At 35.9% G+C, this 21,805-nt stretch overlaps 1 protein-coding gene across 1 annotated transcript in view; it reads left to right on the forward strand.

The window, feature by feature from the left end:
* Positions 1 to 6,338: 6,338 nt before the first annotated feature.
* Positions 6,339 to 21,805, forward strand: part of LOC150097320 (thioredoxin domain-containing protein 11) — a 243,433-nt gene continuing 227,966 nt past the window's right edge. Inside the window, exon 1 of the mRNA XM_090407348.1 lies at positions 6,339 to 6,469. Within this exon, the coding sequence (XP_090263474.1) occupies positions 6,396 to 6,469 (74 nt within the window). The 5' untranslated portion in view covers positions 6,339 to 6,395. The remainder of the gene's footprint in view (positions 6,470 to 21,805) is intronic.

Consider the following 21,805-nt stretch of genomic DNA (forward strand, 5'->3'; position numbering starts at 1 on the left):
TGTTGAAACTTGATCTTATTTTTGGAAGAGTCGAGAAGCACGTTTGTATGTTGAATTTCTTTAAGATTCTACTCAGTTTTTTGGATAGTGTGCTGATATATGGCAAGGACTCGCCGACTAGAGGAAATTTTTCTAAGCCTTTTTTCGACCGATTCCCGAGTTAGTCGATCTCTGGCACGAGCAAGCGGTTTTTTCTTCCAGAAACTCTGGTTTTTCTTACCGTAAACTCAAGAAAATCGACCGTCGAACCCACACTATTTTCAGACATTAAAAATATCGTATTAAGGTTAGGGACCAAGAGATGGCTTCTTCACTGCGTACCGATGAATCAGTGACAGCCTTGGGCCAGCTGTCTCTGATTGGCTACCAGTGGAGATTGAACTGTACACTCAGTCTCCAAAAGTTAGATTGGGTAAACGGCCCCGCCTACTCCCTATACGGGAACAAAATAGGCGTTACCTGATTTATATATATATATATATATATATACTGCCATGAGAATTCTTCCCATCAAAATTCTAAGGCTAAGAAAATTTGAGAACGCTGATTGAAAGACCAAACTATATTCTCCAGGTTCCTGATAAATTGAGAAAAATGTTTTCCATGGTTTTTTATTATTCATTGAAGATTAATCGTTTCTTAGAAACATATATATAAGTTTTCAAGAAGCCAAGTTAGTTACTTGACTAATATATACGTATATAAACAAAATTTATTCAATACTGAGAGGATTCTTCTCTATGTCTGAAAACGGCATGTGTTTTTTCTGGCCGATTAGCTTTTCTTGCGTGATGAAAAAACTTTAGTTTCCACGGAAGAAAAGAAACCTTCTATCTCTGTATTAGACCACCTAACCCACATTCGCTTGAGCATCTTTGATAAAGGTTTGCGCCTGAGGCCGATTTCGAACCTGGTTCGAATTGGCAGTCTTTCCAAATTGGCAGTAAATTAAATGTGAGCAAATTACAGTGTAGTTCTTTAAGCATTGGCTTCCCGTCTGCATCTGTGAAGCGATCTGGGCGCATCAACACATGGTGTAGGTTTTAAAACATGCAAGCAAATATGTATGCATTATATTGTGACCTAAAACTCATTCATTGAATTAAAAATAAACTGTATTGATTCAGTCATTAGAAGTCATTCATACTAATTAACACGTTTTTTTTTCTCTGTTATGTTGTGCACATGATCTCATTGAGTCAGCACCTCAGATAGTAGACTATGCATCCCGGTTGACTCTCTTCTACTCAGGGTTCTATATTTCATATATTCATAGTGAAAACATTTACTGTCTTAAAAGCGGGGATCTATTGCGTGTGCTAAGTAGGCTTGTGGAAATTATTTGCATCCATAGAACTAGGTTTCCCAAAGAAGGACTAAGTTTCTAAGTCAAATTCTAGTAACCGACTAGAGAAATGATTTCTATACCTCTCTTCTACCGGATCCAAAATTAGGGTTTCCCCTTCTCAGAAATTCGAGTTTTTAACACATCATATTAAGAAAAACGACCTTAGAATGCAAGCACAACCTGTTACTCTATTACAGCCAATAATACGAGTGTGAATGTTTTTAATCTATATTTTGAATATATAATTAACTTTGCCTTGGAAAAAAGGAGATACTGGAATTATAGTTGGTGACAAAAAAAAGTGTCAAGAAGCTTATATTCCCGACGACATTGACTTACTACACATACTGGCCACTGGCTAGAAACCTTTATGCTAATGCACGTAAACGTTACTTACGCAACGTATATGCAAAATACGTGGTCACCATGTTCTAATTACTTCAGTAATTGTCTAGAACTAGTTATCTAGCTGTAAGAATGCTTCCGGTCAACAATTGTCAATAGGGTTCATCACAAGGAAAAAGAAAGGATCTTTCTGTGTTCGATAAAGGGCTTATTCCGGATGCCCGTTTGGCTAGAGCCACGATTTTGAAAACAGTAGAGCTGATAGGTTTCTCGAAAGGTGAGGTATCTCAACAGTAGAGAAATAATCCACATTGCTGGTCTAAGAGCCTTAACTTTGTCCTAAGAGAGTCTGTAAGGAACGAAGGCTTGTATAGACAAAGAGAACTTCCTGAATTCAGCAGTTGACCAAAGCATTTAATTGAGGCTGTTCTCCACCATATCTCAACGGATTATGCACAGGAAACTGAAGAGGATCGGTATTGGCAGTCGCATGCCTATAACGTAATAACGTTAAATAAAAGTATTCAGTGTTGGTATGTGTGATGAACATCAATTACCTAAAATTAACAGACAAAATTTCTAAGAAGGTTAGTGATTATGGATTAAAAATCAGCATTCGTCAATCAAAAACGATATCTTTGGACAAAAAGGATAAAAATTTCAGTTAATGATGAAAAATTGGAAGTAGAAAGGTTCGTTTAACTGGGAAGTGTGATGATGATGAAGACCAATAGCCTATTTTTCTGTCCATTGCAGGGTGAATGTCTCTCCCATTGCGGGAGGATTGGGTCTACTACTCCCATGATGACCCAGTCCATATTGTACAGTGTATCTATACTTGGGTGAATGAAGGTGAAAAACGATCACAAACACCCATGCCTATGCGGGATTCGAATCCGCAGCCTCTTAGCTGGAGAGCGAATCTGGGAAGTGTGCCACACAGAAATAGGTCTGAGAATGATATTAAAGGGCGCAATGATAAATCGACTAAGTGTTGCCCTTCAGAGGTTACAGCCACTTTGCCAGGACAATAAGATACAGCTATGTAAAACAGCCTACTTCATCAACGTCTTTGTTGACTCTGTCTTACCAGACAGATCTGAGAATTGGACATTGCTCCAGGAAGATGGGAAAAGGCTATTGCCCTTCAAGATGAAGTGATGAAGAAAACTTTTGAAGTAACACACAATGCACACCAAACAAAGGACGAGGTCAGAACGAAAATCCGCTCCATTGCTAGAGCACGACAATATCATTACAAAAATAAGTCGAAAGCAGTCTGGTGACTGGGCACATGGCTAGATTTGATAGTTTGCCTAAAATAGAACAAAAGGTCAGTTCTGGTAAAAAATCTCTGGGGCGATCCAGAATCACCTGGATAGATAATATTAGAAAATGAACTAATTCTTCGTTCTCCACCTTGTTAAATTTTAGGTCATAAACTTCCTGGAGAGACTCTGTCAAGAATGTCACCTTTAAAGTGCTCAACCGTTTACATAGATTACAGTTGACGAAGAAGAGAAGAAAATAATTGGTTGTCCGTTCCAAATGCACAGCAAATTCATTAAGATTGGTGTGTGGATTTTAGTTATCAGACCGTAATTAATTCAACTAATGGTGCTTAAAGTTTACAACACTTAAAGGTTAAATGTTGTAACCACAGATAATCAATAGACAGATATTTCTTCTCAGGTCAGCATGAATTGCTTGCCTACTGGAGTGAGAACTTCAAATGTATACGTCAGTTTATTATTCCACTTAATTTTCTCTTCTGCTTCAGATTTTCTATTTCATCTTAATAAATACAAAGTCGGTGCAAATTAATAATGCTCTCTTTTCACAGTTCAGGTAGTCCTCCTGAAAGATTGGGAAAAAGCAGGGTATTCGCTTGTGATTGATAAAATATTATGGAGTATTTAAAACTGGTTTCCTCAATGGCCAATTCTTCTTACTGACATAAACATGATTTTATATTACAAACACACTTGATCCACAAAGTAACCTATATGAAAAAATTTGTTTCAAGCAAGAGTTCTGGCTTAATTATTTTGTAGAATTAATTCTAACATAACATAACATTACTATATTACTATTACTCAATGAAACGATACATTGTTTGCCTATAGAAAGAATATCCTGATGATAGTTTTAGACCTAATTTTTTGCAGTGGGTAGCTAATCCTACTTTAATCGTCACTGATAGCTTGCCCAAGGCAATGAGTGGTTTGGTAGGAATATTCTTGGGGAGAGTATGGCAGACATTATTGACTGAAATGCTATGGAGAGAGAGAGAGAGAGAGAGAGAGGCCTCTTTGTTGGTTGCAAAAAACCTAACGTTCCTCTAACCAGCGATTAGATCCCACCAAACTTTCTACTGGTAGTCTGGTGCTATGGAAGCAAACGTCGTTTTGATTGGGCTACACACTTCCCTTAGAGAAAGACTACTACTAGATGACACCTCCATTTAGATGGAGTCAAGGACTCATCGTGGGAGATTACTCTGCATCATCCCTAATATGCCATGTATCACTGATTAATAGTATGTTTGTCTCCTGCATTTGTATCTCCATATGTCTGTCTGAGGAATTAAACAAACCCAAGGTTTGGGTCGAAAAAATCTCTACTATCACACCTTGCCATTAAATCAACTAATTCCTCCTCTTTTATCTGCGATATACAAACCCAAGGAGCATAACTAAACAAACGTTCGTTCAGAAAGTGATCGCCTTTTTAACGAATTGTTTTCTTCTTACTAACTTCGCTCTGTATCATGTAGGTTGTCTATTTGTGTAATTCAGCAGAAAATTGTGTTCTCCCTCAAGCTCTGTGATTGCGACTTATAAATAATACTGAAGAAAATATTTCACAAATATGTATTTAAGTTGAATTTCTAAAAGAAACCTCGCAACTCTTGATGAATAAGCAAGATATCTATGTGGTCCTGGCACTTTACAGTAACAATTTTGATTATACAGATCTGTTTCTCAAAGGGTTCTGTATTTTCCAGTAGCGCACTCAGGATTTAATCTTGGAAGGGGGAGCACTTATGATTTTATCTTGGGGGGGGTGGGGGGAGAGTTGAGTAGATGATTTGAGAATGCACACACACTACACTGAACACGACTTATGACTGAGCAACTGCAGTGATTGCCAATACATGATACCCGTGATATCCTCTGGCCCGGCTCGGGAAAACGAAGTAGTGCTGGGTCGGCAAGAGCACTACTTCGTTTGCCTTGCATTCACAGAGGCCGGGATTCCCGAGAGCAATAGGGTATTTCCACCTTATATGGCTGCTAATTCATAAGTAGTATAGAAATAGACGACACGACATAAATAAATAAATAAATGAACGAATTTTAATTAGGAAAAGATTTTGGAAAATTTTCTAGTGTTTTTTTCCTTTTTCTTTTCGGGGGAGGGCAGCCCCCTTGTCCCTTCCAAAAAAAAAAGTGCACAAACGAATCCCTGAGTGCGCCACTGATATTTTTACATCTTCCTTAGTGTCTGTACGTTTTATTTTTACTTTTGCAACATACAGTACCGTTGACAGGGTGTAGCATAAAGGCAGCCTACCTTACTGCGCAGCTTCATAAGGGCGCTCGTTCAGCCATATTGTGATACGCGCAGTCGCTAAGCTAACAATTCCTGTTAGCGTTGCAAGTGCAGAAAAAAGTTCTTTCAAGCTTAAACTGATTAAAAATTATTTACTAACAGCAATGACCCAAGAAAGATTGGTTGGTCTAGCAACTATATCGATACAGGTAGACATAGCTTATAATTTAAATTTAGAAGAGCTTATAAACAGTTTCATTGTGCGATATCCCGTAGATATTAATTAAATGTTAATTAATTTTATTAATTAATTAACATTTAATTAATATTATTATGTAATCGTTTTGCATTAATGTTTCTCTTGAAATAAAAACAAAATAGCAAATGGAGATTTTCTTAAATTTTTGTCTTATAATCCATCAGGGGTGATATTTAATTATTTGCCTCAGGGCGCGATCTAATCTGGCTACGACCCTGGCAACACACACAAATGTTGCAAATGATTTGTGCTTAAAAAAAGCATATACATTTCATAGACATGTTTCTATTTTGTTCATGCACAGGCTTGTAATACATTATTATTATTATTATCATCGTCATACATGACACCTCTACGAAGTTCGAAGAATCATGTCGGAAGGTACATTCTCTATACACAATAAGTAATAAGTCATGTTGTGGATACTTATTTTGATATGGGGTTTCAAATCTCATTAAAATATTGTTCTCTTACATGTAATTTTTGTATTGTATTGTATTGTATATTATATATATATATATACAATACATATATATATATGTATTGTATATATGTATTGTATATATATATTGTATATATATACAATACATATATATATATGTATTGTATATATGGGGTTTATATACAATATAAACCCCATATATACAATATATATATATATATATATCGGTTTACCAAATCTCATCAGTTCTCTTTCGACAGTTACAAAAAGTATACTTTTTGGCGCTCTTGTCTATCTAATCTCGTAAACGTAAAAATGTTTGACTGAAACTGAGACAACTGAAATATGACGTCATGATGGCGACCAGCAATCAGGCTGAAGATGACGATGATGCCAAAATACAAGAGCCACGTGGCGAAACCACCTTCGTCGGGGTCGTTCAAGTGATGTCTACATATGGCAGGGAATTTTGTTTCATATTGGCTGTGATATTTACTGCTTTTGCAGCACTTCAGAATGGGTAAATATATAAGATTTGGCGGTCTTTACTTTGTTAAGCCTAATCAGTAATAATATCAGGCTAAAGAACATGATATACGTTCAGTATTTTTACTCCTGTGCTCTACTTTGCCAGCGACTGTATTTTTAGAATGGCATGCAGCAGAAACATAAATAACGAAATGGATAAAATGGGTAACCAGCGTATTTTCTAATATCCATCTAGTATTCGTGCTGTGCTTAATCAAATTTCTTAATTTTAGGAGAATAATTGAACAAGGATTTGTAAACAGCGATATAGTTAATTTATCAGAATTAGGATTTCTGAAATATTATACATAAGAATTTATTGATGAGGAACTTCATTGCTCCTCTTGTGATTGTATGTATTGGTATTACTATGTACCTAGTCTTTTACTGTATGACCAGTGCCGGATATATGATCTTTCATCCACTAGGTGATGGGTCATCGGGTGCATCGGTCCTTGATATGCGTCACAGTTTAAAAGACTATCTGACGGAGTTATTGAATCGAAAAATTCGATTGCTTGTGAAAGCTGAACAAATTAATCTGAGTGACAGATTAGGTGTATTCCACATATTTTTTACTTGAACTCTATCTCAGCTATACCTGCTTGTACTTAAAGTTCAACCACAATTGCGGTTTATTTTTCTAGCGTAGTTTCAGTTTCGAAATATAAGAGTTATAGATTGCTTTGCTAAACTGCTGTGTTGTTAAAGGAAAGGCCTATGTGGAAACTTTTTCATTTGCAGATTGAAATGGATCATCTAATTTTGTCAGCTGTTATGTATATTTTTCTACTTATGGCCTAGACATATTCAGAAACAATTTTAGGTATATTCTTCACTGCTAATATTAGCTGACTTAAACCAGCTGCCCTTTTTATTTTTTGATAGCCTCATATGATCAGATAGTTTTGCTTTAGGTCATAAGTTTAGCTGATCATAAACATGAAAATCTCTTTTGGGCCATGATCAGAAAATATAGTAAGCCTAAAAAAAAAAAGTATAAAAAACCCTTCTCCTCAATATTTAAAAATATTGGTATTAACTTTCTTTCAGAAATATTGATTCCAAGCTGACTCACCAATGCTATATCCAGAATTTTGTTACCACAAAATGTCTTGTAATCATTCCAGGCATGAAATGGAAAATCACTCCAAAACATCCACTTTTATTCTGTGGTGCATATACTGCTAACAGCACTGCTTATTTGTATACAATAACCCAGTACATTATTTACTGGGTTATTGTATAAAATTGTACAAAAAAAAAAAAACACCTACTTTTAAGGTTTTTTTTTTTTTTTTTTTTCCCCTGAGTTATCACAGTTTATTCTTTGTTCCTTAATTTATGGAAACCAGTAAAAGAAACCAAAGCATAAGAAACTCAATTTGCATATGAGTAGTGTAGTTATGAAATATCTTCATGTTATTAAAATAAGAATATAATTGCTTGTCCATCATTATTATTATTATGGGCAACTCCAAGGAGTCCTTAGACTCATCGAGGGAGGCCCTAAACATCATATCAAGAACAACTATTTGGCATATGCACAGTATTTATCATACTTTTCTTTGAATTCATTTACAGTAATGGCACCCACAACAAACTCTGGCAGCTTATTCATCACTCTCCAAGTAAAAAACCTAGTTCTAACATCCTTGCTAACTACACTCTTGCCCATTTCCATGGATGGCCTCTAGTTCTCCCATCATCAGACCTGTTCTGAAAAATTTCCTCTGAATTAATCTTGTAAAAACCTTTCAGTAATTTGAATGTTTCAATCATATCATCCCTTTTGCATCTATCATGTAACCCACAGATCTTCAACCTGTTTTCGTAAGGTTCATTCCATAGACCAGCTATCATCTTAGTCACTCGCCTCTGGATCCTCTCTACCTCCTCCCCATCAAAAAGAAACCCAGGGGCCCAGATCTGGGCACAGTAGTCAAGATGGGGATCTTATCAAGGCTCGATAAAGAGGAACAATAACTTGCTTATCTCTGCTCATCAAAGTATTCTTCAGTAACCAAGTGATCTGATGAGCTGATTTAGCCACTTTTGCTATGTGCTTTGCCACCAACACACCCAAATCTCTGGCTTCGTCAACCTCCAGGAGTACAGTTCCACCAATGTGATATATTGCTGCTAATTTTTTCACTCCAAAATGCATAACCTTACACTTTACTACATTAAACTGACATCCATTCTCATTAACCCAGACTGCCAATCTATCCAAATCATTCTGCAAAATTTTTACACTGTGTGCATTCACTATTGCTCTACCCAACTTTGCATCATCAGCAAATAAATGAACAGTTCCTTTCAGATCCTTTCCTATATCGTTAATGAACAAATTAAATATTGGTATTAAGTGGTCCAAGAACAGAACCCTGCAGCACACCACTGGTAACAGGCCTTCTTTTGGACTCCACTCCTGAATAAACTACTCTCTGATAACTCTCCATCAACCACCCTCCTATCCATCTCACCAACCCTATATCTATCCCCATGTGCTGCAGTTTACTGATTAGAAATCCATGTGGTATCCTGTCAAAGGCCTTAGCAAAGTCCAGCAGTATCATCACTGTAAATCCATTACCCTTATCCAGTTCAGCTATCACACGTATTATAAAATGTGAACAAGTTACTGAGGCATGATCTACCCTTCACAAAACCATGCTGTCCTCCATACAGTATCCTATTTTCATCGATCCATTCCTGTATTTTGCTATTGAGTATCTCTAAAACAATGCCAATGATTCTTGATATGCTGATCGGCCGGTAATTTACAACAGCCTTGCAATCTCCTTTATGCAATGGAACTATCTTCCCCTCTTTCCACCCCCTCGGGACTAACCCAGAGCTGAGGCGTAAATCGAACAATATGGTCAAGGGAACTGACAATTCCTTTGTCACTTCACGTAAGACTTGAGCAGGTATACCATCCAATCCCATAGATGTATTTACATTCAATTCCTGTATCAGCCATTCGTTCTCTCATTCCTGCAATATCACAGCCTGGATGATATGCTTGCAAAGTGTTCTTAGTAATTCTACTATTTCAGCTGATTCAGTTACCTCCCTGCCATTGGCATTCCTTAGAATCATTTTGCCATATACATTTTTTCTTTTACTTGCAGCATATCAAAAGAACTATTTGGGATTCACTTTAGCTTGCATTGCTAATTTTCTTTCATAATCTGCTTTTGCTTTTCTTACCACACTAGTTACCCTTCTGGCCTGTGCTTTCTACTGTTCATGTGCCTGCAGATCACCTTTCTCCTTAAATTTCATCCACAGTTGTTTCTTTTTTTGCAGCTCAAGCTTAATGGTGTTATCCATGCATTTAACTCCCACTTGATTTACTCTCCGGACTCTAGGTATGTCAACCATTACCTCCCTCAAAACCACTTCCCATGCACTATCAACATCCAGCCCTTGCAGTTTAACATGCCATGGCATTGATCCAAGCAATCTCCTAAGCCCATCATACTTACCAGCCCGGTAATTCCACATGTACCCTGTCTTAATTGAAAATTCCTCACATTTAGCCACTTCCCAGGTCAAGACTATATTGCCACCAGTTGGTGGCAACATGGTCTTGACCTGGGAAGTGGTTATATTCATATGGTTATATTCATAATAGTCAATTTCTCAGATGCAATTACTAGGTCAAGCACACTCGAATCCCTAGTACTGTGGAACCTCGGTTGTTGAACATAATTTGTTCCTAAAGGCCGTTTGGGAACTGATCTGTTTGAAAACTGAAACCATTTTCCCATAAAAATTAACATAAAATGGATTAATCCGTTCCCGAACCCTAGATGATTGCTTGTTTAAACCTTTATAACAGTACTTCATGCATAAAATTTTATACAAAAAGAGTAAACACAATAAATAGATAAAATAAAAACAAAAATTTAACTTCACTTTAACTATATGGAGGAGAGTTGTAATTTATGAAAAAACAAAGCACAAAGAAAATCAAGAAATCACGCTGGAAATTCAAGCAGGTGTTTGCACTGAGCAGAGGCTGCCACGAACTAAAGCTCTCCCGCCTTACATCTCAGCTCACGGAGCACGTCGTTACCGGTTTGTCTGTTCAGGAATCGAGATTCTGTTCGGAAACCGGTGCGTTTTTTGTTCAGAAAATATTTTCGGGAACCGATTTGTTCAAGATCAGAGTCGTTCGACAACCGAGGTTCCACTGTATATTCCATTACATGCTGTCTTGGGTAGTTATCCCTTAGTAACTGCATAAAATTCATTTCCTTCCTCCTATTTGTTCTCTCCTTCCAATCAGTGTTACCATAGTTGAAATCCCCCATAATAATTACCTGTCTTCCACTCATTGAGTATATTTGCCTATGCATGCTGTCTCCGTCATCTATTCCACTGCCTGGTCTATAGCAGCACCCAACTGTAAATTTTGTTCTGCTGACCTCAATCTCACCAGATAGCCTCAAATGTCTGTAACTATATTGATAGTAAATACACAGAAAAATCTTAATCATTATAGAAAATGCACATAAGATTGCAAAAGATTTTTAAAAGTTTAAGCATAAGAACATCGGGATAAACAAATCTGTTGATAAAGAGAGAAGAGCAGTGTGATAGAACTTGAAGAAATAAAATAATGTGGAAAAAATATTAAACACAATAAAATGATAAAAGAGACAATTACCATAGAACACTCTCCCTCATTAGATGAAGCTCAACCTAGTAAACAAGCTACATTCAGAAAAAGGTTTAGTACAATTGACCATCTGAAGAGAAAAATGCAGAGAATGTAACATATTGTTGTACTTGCGTTCCATAGACTATAAAAAGCCTTTGATTCAGTTGTAAAACATGCAGTCCTAATAACATGAAGAAAGACTGATTAAGTCCAAATTATATACAGCTAAGAAATATATGAAAAAGCAGCTGCTAGTTTCCTTGTGTGTGTGTGTGTGTGTGTGTGTGTGTGTGTGTGTGTGTGTGTGTGTGTGGAAAATATTTTACCTTGGGTATAATAAATGTTAAAGATACCAAGCTATTTTAAACCTAGTTTTACGCCATTTCCCAAGAAAGCAAACAGACAAACAAGTCAAGTTTGCGCCTGCACGTATTGGAAGTCTAGCTGATCCTCAAAGTAGTGCAAGTCAAGGCAACTCATGGTAAAAGTAGAATAAGCTCTGATCACTATTCTTAATATTTACCCTTAATGCACAGCCCATCTCCTTGAGGAGATGTATGATGCTATGTATTAAAGGCAAGGGGCCACTACCCAGACCGGTTTCGACCTTATGAATAAGTAAAGCTGTCTCTAAAAATTCGGACGATCCCTAGGCCACTCAATTGTGGGCGAAAGACCATCCATCTCAGCGTTGACTCCACTCAGTGATGACCTTCCACCCACCACCACCACCGAGCAGAACCGCTCATATTCCGAAGAAAAGCATTCACCAACAAAGCCCCTCACCGGGCTGTGCCGGAAAACACTTTCCCCGGAGACTCAAATTGCTCCCCTAAGGCAAAAACCTTAAGAGAGCGATCCCATAATAGCCCCACCGGTTTTGACCTTTATTGAGGTCTCATCAGTGGGAGCCAGGCTAGAAATACCAAGATTTTAGTAATACAGAGCTTATAAGTATTTTACCAGAACAAGTTACCATAAGGTGTTTTAACCTTATTAAATAAAAATCTCTGGATGAGTTATAAATGTAGAAAATATTTTACCTTGGGTATAATAAATGTTAAAGATACCAAGCTATTTTAAACCTGGTTTTACTCCATTTCCCAAGTAAGCAAACAGACAGACAAACAAACAAGTCAAGTTTGTGCCTGCACGTATTGGAAGTCTAGCTGATCCTCAAAGTAGTGCAAGTCAAGGCAACTCATGGTAAAAGTAGAATAAGCTCTGATCACTATTCTTAATATTTACCCTTAATGCACAGCCCATCTCCTTGAGGAGATCTATGATGCTATGTATTAAAGGCAAGGGGCCACTACCCAGACCGGTTTTGACCTTTATTAAGGTGTATTTAAGTAAAGACCTCTCTAAAAATTAGGACGATCCCTAGACCACTCCATAGTGGCCGAAAAACCGTCCAACAGTTCAGCTAACCAATCAATAGTACTATTTGATAATTGCAAATTCCGAAGGCCTCCAGGAAAGAGAGTGTGGGGCAGTCATCAGTGATATGATGCAAATAGTCTGCACAGTGCCACATCCACAGAAGGATGACTGTGAAATTCTGGAGTTTTGACAGTTGGATATGTGATCAGTTATTTTTTAGTACATGCCAGTCTTCTCCATCAGTCCTGGGAACCATCATCTGGTATTTCCATAAGCCAGATGGGAGATCTGGAAGTAAGGCAGCTAGCTGGAGATAACTCTTGATATATTTGAAGGTTGATATTATTTTTTATTGTATTTTAAAAAATTTTTTTTATGTTCTTCTCTTCTGAAGTATGGAGTGATATAGGAAAGGACAAACAATTCTGTGAGAGGAGTGGAGAGAAGGTTATCATTGTTATGTTGAGCTGTGTATTCACAACAGTTTGTTTTTTGGTGATTTTGGCTCCAAAGTTGCAAACTCTGCCATTGAAAAGACTAGAGTAAGCGCTGAAGCACTATAACCCCAAGTTGTGCTGTGAGGTTTTAATATTGTTCTTGGCAGATATCATTAACTTATTTTCTTCCAGATGCTGTCAGTATGCAAGACTGCGATCAGGTGTATTTTCATAGATTAGTTCTGTTACAGAAGTATGTTTTTAGTAATTATATTTCATGTTGCCAAAGGCTTCAATTTGGCAACATGAACTTATTTAAGTTAAGGGATATTGCATCCCATATTGTTTCTTAGCCAAATAAGAAACTCAAAGAGTTTCATGCCGAATATAGAAACTATATAAAGTTCAGCGATTCCAAGTGTAAGCAAATACCTGGATAGGCACCTGACCCATTTGGTAGTGTAAACTGAGGCAACGCTTCAGTTTGCACTAGTTTCTATATTTGGCATGAAACTCTGAGTTTCTTATTCGGCTAAGAAACAATATGGGATGCAATATACCTTAACTTAAATAAGTATGTTTTTAGTTTTCTATGAGCCTCATGATTATTTAGATGGAATGCTGAAACGTGTTTTTCTGGGATTGTGATAATAGTCCCTAGGTTTCAAAGTGGTTTTGCAGTGCACTCAGGTCTTTGATTAGTATTTCCTCAAGGCTTTGGAAAGTATTGTCTTGGATGGCAGTTGCTATATCATCAGCATAGATAAACTTTCAGCTAGTTGTTGGAAGGATGTTGCTTGTGTATAAGGTTGAATAGAGCTGAGGTTAGAACAGATCCTTGTGGCAGTCCATCCTTTAGAATAAATATTCTGCATGATGTTCTGCTTTTTTTTTTGGAAATTCAGATGAACTGTTATTTTCCTGTTGGCGAGTATTTGTTCTAGTAGTTTTGGAGTTATTTTGGCTGCTTTATACAGTAAGTTTTTCTTTCATACTGTCACAGGTTGACTTTAGGTCTTCTGTAAAGGCAGTACTTGTTTTTAAACCCCCTTTCACACTGGCTTCTATGTGGGTCTTGAGGGCAAGTCAGAGCAGTTTCTGCCATGTCTAAACCCAGCCCATTTGTTGCATAAGTTAGCTTCTATTTTTGAAAACATCCTAGAAAAGATAATCCTTTCAGAACTTTTGTAAGGAGTATGCGTGGATAGGCTTATATGTTCGTCAGACATTTTTGTAATAGATTTCACGGTTTGATATGAACACAGATGATTAAGATTAAGAAATTTTGTAAGGAGTGTCAAGCAATTCTATAACTGTAGTTGTTAGGGTCATCAGTTGACTGGTTGGGTTTTGGCAAAGCTGTTTTCTTTGATTCATACCAAAAGTTGAGGAAAAATTAGGTAGTCCTGGTTTTTACTCATAGGCCAAGCTGAGTAAGAAAATCAGAAAGGATACTATCAATCCGGAGCTTTACCTGTTTTGGTTAGTTTGAGGGATCTATCAGTTTCATATAGAGTTACTGGATTGGAGTTTGCTGTAGATGTAGGGCATGATGAGAACTTTATTTTGTAAAGATGATGGGCCTCTCTTTTTATAGCTAAATAGAGTAAAAGAAATGATTAATGAACTGAATACAGTATCAAAGTAGGATTATTATTATTATAATTAAAATACTTAGGATGAAATATTTACATTAAATAATTTTCAATGTGGTTAATACATGTGTTTCTTTTAATTATGATCTCACCACAGGTTTCGTTATTTAAAAAAAAAAAAAAATTATCGTTCTCGCTCTTACCACTCTATCAGGCAATGCATTCCACGGTTCAACCACCCTCCATGCAAAGAAAGCACTCCTCACCCTTTTGCTCGGTTTCCTTTCGTAACTTCCAGGGATGGCCCCTTGTCATCACTCCTTCCTGCTGTTCCACCAAGCAAAAGAACTCCCCAGTGTCAACCCTGTAACCACCTCTCAACAGCTTAAACGTCTCAATCATATCACCTCTCCTTCTTCTATCCACCAAACTCTGCAGTCCGCATTCCCTTTATTTAGTTATGAGCCGATCCTCGTAACTAACATTGTGCAGTCCTGAAACTATCTTTGTTATCTGCCTCCGTACCCTTTCCACAGTTAATTTATCCCCTTCAAATCCTGGGGACCAAATCTGAGAACAATAATCTAAGTGTAGTCTGATCAGGGTCTTATACAACGGAATGATAACTCTTTTATCTCTGCAGGTCAGCGTCCTTCTCATTATTGCAGCAATCCTTTGTGTTACCTTCACCACCTTTGCAATATGTCCCTTAAATTTCAGGTTTCTATCAATCTTCAACCCCAGATCTCTTGTCTCCCCTACTTCCTCCAGTCTATCTCCTCCAATAGAGTATACAGCGTCCCATTGATGTGTCTCAAACCTCAAGACCTTACATTTTGCTGCATTAAACAACACCCCCATTCATTTGCTCATCTGTCTAGCTTATTCAAATCCTCTTACGTGACTACCACATCCGCACTATTACTAATAACCCTTCCCAACTTCACATCATCTGCAAACAACTGAACATCCCCCTGCAATCCACTGACAATGCCATTGATATAAAGGTTAAACAATATAGGTCCCAGTACTGAGCCCTGTGGGACTCCACTTGTAACCATCTGCCTCCTTGAAACTGCCCCACCATACACAACTCTCTGATACCTATCAGACAGCCAATCCTGAATCCAGTTGACCAACCTGACATCCAAACCCATGTGCTGCAACTTAAATATCAGCTTATCATGTAGCACCCTGTCAAATGCCTTCACTAAATCCAAGTCATCGTTTAGTTCTCTAAATTCTGGTTGAGGAATTTGCATTGACAGTGTGAAATGAATTAATATAAGCAAAAGGAGATTTTTCAGAAAAATAAATAAATAATGAATACCCTAGTGTATTATCAGTTTGAAGAAAAAGAAAATTGATCTAAGTCCTTTAAAAAAGTGGCATTACTCTTTCCAAAGCAGGCAATAAAGATAACCATGTTAGACTGCTTTCTGATACTGTTTTTTATTCTTTGTTGATGAATATAAAACTATATTCAGAAACAAAGTTGAAAAACGATTTTTATTTTAGTTGTACAACCCATATGGTATAATTATGAAAATTCAAAGTTTCACAAGAATATTTTCACAAGAAAAGCACTAGGCTGTAATATGGGGTGTTTTTCTTGTAATCAATAGCAATGTATATTAGTGGGATCTTGACTAGTGGGCTCTTACACTTAAAGAAAACAACAAAAAGACTAATATTTTGTTAATAAATCCATATATAACTTACAGGTTATCAGAATATAATGATAATATTTAATGAATTGAATTTAGTGAATGTTAAAATGAAAGCATTTTATCTTTCAAATCAGATATTGAAAAATGGGACATACTGGCATCCTATAAATATGTCTGGAGATGGGACAATTGTTGTGAAAACAAGACTGCCCATTTCAAATCAGGATGGATCCTATATACCTGCACCCCAGGTACAGAAGGAGATGGCCTCACATAACTCTCATCGGGACTATTCATGCACAGGAGGATTGCAGTAACAAATAAATAATAAAAACATTGCTATGGTTTATACATGCTATACTATGTACACAGCATCATTTCACCAAGTAGCACTAAAATTTGGACCACACACTATGCTCCTATTTCCCTTCCTCTTGGCGTGAGTGTACCACAATAGAATTATTCTTCATACTAAGTATGCAGATGGTGCACCATACCAAACCTAATGATAACATGCTAGGAGGATTGTGGGTCAGTTGTGAATAAATAACCTTTGGCAGGTCTGCTTCAAGAAGTGAGATTGTTTACAGAAGGGAAGAGAGCAGTTGCTATCAGCAATGCATTTATACAGAGTGCTTAAAAAAGTTCACTTACTCACATTTCATGTAAATGGTTTAACTATCCATAAAATATTAACCAGAATTTGACACATCTAAAAACTAATGACATGTAAGTACTCAAAATTTTCCATGGTACATTTACAAACATTTGCAGTTATTTTACAAACCTTAATAAGTACTTATCATTTAAACTTGAATTTTTAAACTAGTTCGATTTTTGCTGGATTGAATAATATACTGGATACGGAAATTTTCATTCATTCATTCATATTTCACTGTAGAAAGTTGTCATGTGAAGTATCCTCATGACTTCAAAGGCAATTTCTGAGGAAGTAGTAAATGCTTAGGACAACTTATTATTATTATTACATGACACCTCCAGGGAGTTCAAGGGCTCATTGAGGGAGGGCGGGCAGGCTTCTACTCTACAGCTCTCTGTCTCCACCACTCAATCCACCGACTATTGTAATATCTCGTAATTGTTATTTATATTTATGTCGAATTGCGCCAATTGTAATATTTAGTTTTTTATTATGTTACTTTTTTTCTCGAGGTGTTTTCGCTCTTTCTTCGTGATTTTCGTGGTTGCTTGAGCTTGCACAAAATGCTAATATGCTCCAATCTCTAACTCACATATAATACTATTAGTTGACTTTGTTCCTTTCGCAATCTACTTAGTTTTACTCCCCTCCTTTCAAGGCTGTCAAGTATTTGACATATCTAAAAACACCAGGCTTAAAAAAGTATAGTCTCACACATACTAGTCTTGTAGACTTAGAAAAACTCTCTGGCTGGGACCAAATCCTTAATATACATTGCTATTATTCAAATGTATTAAGACACAAAAAAACAAATGATCTAATAAAAAAGTGCCTCTCTGGACGGAAGAACTTAAAAAATTCTTACGATCAAAACATCCTTTGATACCAAGAATATATGGTGTTCCAAAGATCCATAAGACAGATATACCTTTAAGACCAATAGTAGATGGAAGAGATTCACCTACTTCCAACTTGGCAAAATACCTCACCAACATGGTTTCACAACATACAGGAAAAACATCTTCCTTCATAAAAAATAGTAAACATTTCATAGAAAAAGTGAAAGATATACATATTGTTCCAACAGACATCTTAGCAAGTCTAGACATTATTAGCTTGTTTACAAACGTCCCAAGACAAGAAATTTTGAATCTCCTAGAAGACCTCTTCCCTTCGGACATCTTAAATATCTTTAAACATTGTATAAACAATACTTTTTTCACCTATCAAGACAGAATCTGGGAACAAAAAGGAGGACTGGCCATGGGTTCATCATTATCACCGGTATTAGCAAACCTATTTATGGAAAAATTTGAAAATGCTCTTAAGAATTACCATAAAAAACCAAAATATGGCTACACTATGTGGACGATATTTTCATCATATTCAATTGAACAACAGATGAACTTATCAATTTCAAAGATTATCTCAACAATTTGCACAGCACCATAAAATTCACTCTTTAGAACAAGAAAAAAATAGAAAACTTCCTTTTCTGGATATTCTATTAGAAATTAATGAAGAAAGTAAACTCTCCTTTTCAGTATATAGGAAGCCAACAAACAATGGAAGATTTCTAAATAACCTCACATCACCATCCTTCACAAAAAATAAGCTTAATTAAAACTCTTCGAGACAGAGCATACAATATCTCCAGCACACAAGAAAGATGTAATGAAGAACTAAAATACTTAACACAAATCCTCCAACAGAATGGGTATGAAACAAAAACCATCAAGAAAATCCTTAAAATGCCTCCAACTAACAACACAATAAAACAGGATTACAAAAACGCAATCTCGCTTCCTTATATCAAAAATGTTACAGATAAGCTAGCCAAATTAATGAACAAACACAACATAAAAGTAGCCTTCCTTCTTATGGAAAAAAATCTCAAGATTCCTACATCCACCAAAACCATCTCATCATCCTCTTAAAAAACCAGGAGTCTACAAAATCCATTGCTCTTGCGGGATTTGCTACGTAGAACAGACAGGAAGATCTGAAGAAATACGCATGGCTGAACACCAAAAAGACGTACAATACAAAAGAGAACAAAAAACGGGTCTTGCTTTCCATACCACTTCCACTGGACACGATGTACTCTGGCAAAAAATGACGATGTCATACATAGAAAACAACAGTTATATAAGAAAATTTAAAGAAGCTGCTAATATGCTGAAAAACCCTACCTAATGCAATAAAAATCAAGGTTTAATTCGCCATCAAGTGTGGTCAGCTCTAATAAAAAATCTATCCCAATCTGAGCTCGGACTATAAGAACAAGAACACGTGACATCGTCCAGTATTGTTCAACGTCAATAACGTTTTATATCTGCATTCTGTTATTTGAGTTTATGAATTGCCAGATGGTTATGATTTGTATTTATTAATTCTCTTGTTTAAACTTTAAGTTATACTATTTACCCCCTGAAGATGTAAATCCTACGATTTACGAAACTTGTCGGGAACTATTATTTCAGTATTTTGTATAACTGAATGATAAAAAGTGTGTTGTAATCACCGAAATATATATTTTTTTTAAATTAAATGTTGTTCAGTTTATGTAGCAATTTAGTTATGAAATAAAAAGAGGTTGTCAAAAAAAAAAAAAAAATCTTTCTGCCTATCATTTTTAATTCTTGTGCATAAACAAATTTTTCTTAAGGTCGATAATTGCTCTGAGTCCCAAGTAACCATCATTTTTCAAAATGACAAGCAAATCCAGTATAAATAAATAAATCTGTGGTGTGTGTGACTGAGGGAAGCAGCTGAAACATTCTACCAATCAAACTACAAACCAAAACCTCAGTTATTTCTGAGACAGCTATTTCCTATTCCATATCTGTTCTTAATGATTCTTTTCAGCTTCAAGATGAGAATTGTGCTCGTCTGCTGATATCCTGTATTAGAGGTTGCCTAACATGGAATTTCTTCTTCTTTTAAATCTTTTTTTTAGGTCAAAATCTCCTACTTGATTCTGTACAGTTCATTTGCTGCCTTTATTGCTTTCCTAACTCAGTTAACCGCTTGGAATTTTATTATTATTATTATTACACAACACCTCCAGGGAGTCCAAAGACTCATCAAGGGAGGGCACCTACTCTACAACTGTCTCCACCAACTGCAACTACCTTCATCCACACGAACGGCATCTACCGCCAACCACCACTGCTAGTATTTTCACAGACAATCATAAACATCCATGCCCACACCAGGATTCAAATCCACAGCCCTTTGGCCGGAGAATGGATATGCTAACCACTCGGCCAACCAGGCTAGAAATTTTATTTTTATTATTTTAATTTTATTATTTTTTTATTAAAAAAGCTTTCTTTAATATAGACCTATAGAGAAATATTTCGCAGTATTGAATATGATAAGATTTGCTGCCTAATTCCACTTTTTAAACACATTTACCAAAAATTTGCTCAACACCGAATTTCACACATTATGAGAACAGCCTGGACTTCATATGCTTCCTAACCAGACTGTTTTTCAGTTTCCTGTGTTCTTCTTCCACCAGCCATAAAATTATGTTTGTCTGTACTGTAAGATCCCCCTAAGGAACTTGCATATTTCTATGATATCTCATCTCTTTTGTCCTTTCTCTCAAACCTTGAGGATCACATTCCCTTAATCTGATGACCACAAACTGGAAAAGGCTAAGAAACTTTGGAAAAAGAAAAACGTCGTGAAATATGCTACATGGAACATTAGAAGCATAGCACATAAAGAGGAAGAATTAGATAAAATTTTAAATGACAAAAATATAGAAATTGTAGTTCTTACAGAAACAAAAATGGAACAAAAGAAACGGCTAACTACAATATCATATATAGTGGAGTGGACAAAAATACATGCAAAAGCTGGTGTAATGATTTGGATCCATAAATCAATTAAAGCAAAAATAACTCATTATACATACTGGAATGAAAGAATATTAGAAGTGCGATTAAAATTAAATAAAGAAAATTTAACAGTTGTTGGAGTGTATGTCCCTGAAGAAGGGAAAGAAGAAGAAAATGATTACTTTTACAAAGAGTTACAAGGAATATATGAAAAATTAAATAAAACAGACATATAATTATAGCCAGAGATCTTAATGCCAAAATAGGAATGAAAAAAATTAACGATAATATACAAAAATTTGGAGAACCAACAGTAAACAAAAATGGAAAGCGACTCATTGATTATACAATATATAATAATTTAAAAATAATGAATACATTTTACAAACATAAAAATATACATAAATATACGTGGTGTGCAAGAGGACAAAAATCAATAATAGACTACTTTATAGCAAATGAAAAAGCAGCAAACCTCTTCCTAGATGTTAAAGTTAGAAGAGGGCTAGAAATTGACACAGATCACTATTTAGTACAGGCAAAACTAAGATTTCCACCAAAACTGGCTACAAAAAATACAAAAAAATAAACAAACTAGAGAAACAAAATCTAATTACAAAGTAACATTACTAAATGATTCAAGTATAAGAAATTTATACCAACAGAGGATGAATAACTACTTAGAAAAAATACAAGAAAATGAAGACATTGAGAAAGAATGGAATAATATAAAAGAAATTATCACATCAGCAGCATATGAAAGTCTAAGAACACACAAAAAATATCATAAAAATAAAAAATTACCTATATGGGACAATGAAATAAAAGCAATAATTGAAAATAAAAAGCTGGCTTTTAAAAGATGGTTAATAGCAAAAAAAAGACGAGCAATAGCCAAAAGAGAAAGCTGGGAAAATTTGTATCATATCTGGAAAATGACGTATACAAAATAAGCCCCAGTGTGTACAAAATACTAAAACACATGAATGCATATATAAAAGAAACTGCAAATATGAATTGTGAAATAGATGTAAAAGAATTCTTGGATTACTTTAC

The sequence above is a fragment of the Typopeltis vanoorti genome, chromosome 17 (genome assembly GCF_054136105.1).
Source record: "Typopeltis vanoorti isolate ZY-2024b chromosome 17, IOZ_Tvanoo_1.0, whole genome shotgun sequence".
Classification (NCBI taxonomy): domain Eukaryota; kingdom Metazoa; phylum Arthropoda; class Arachnida; order Uropygi; family Thelyphonidae; genus Typopeltis; species Typopeltis vanoorti.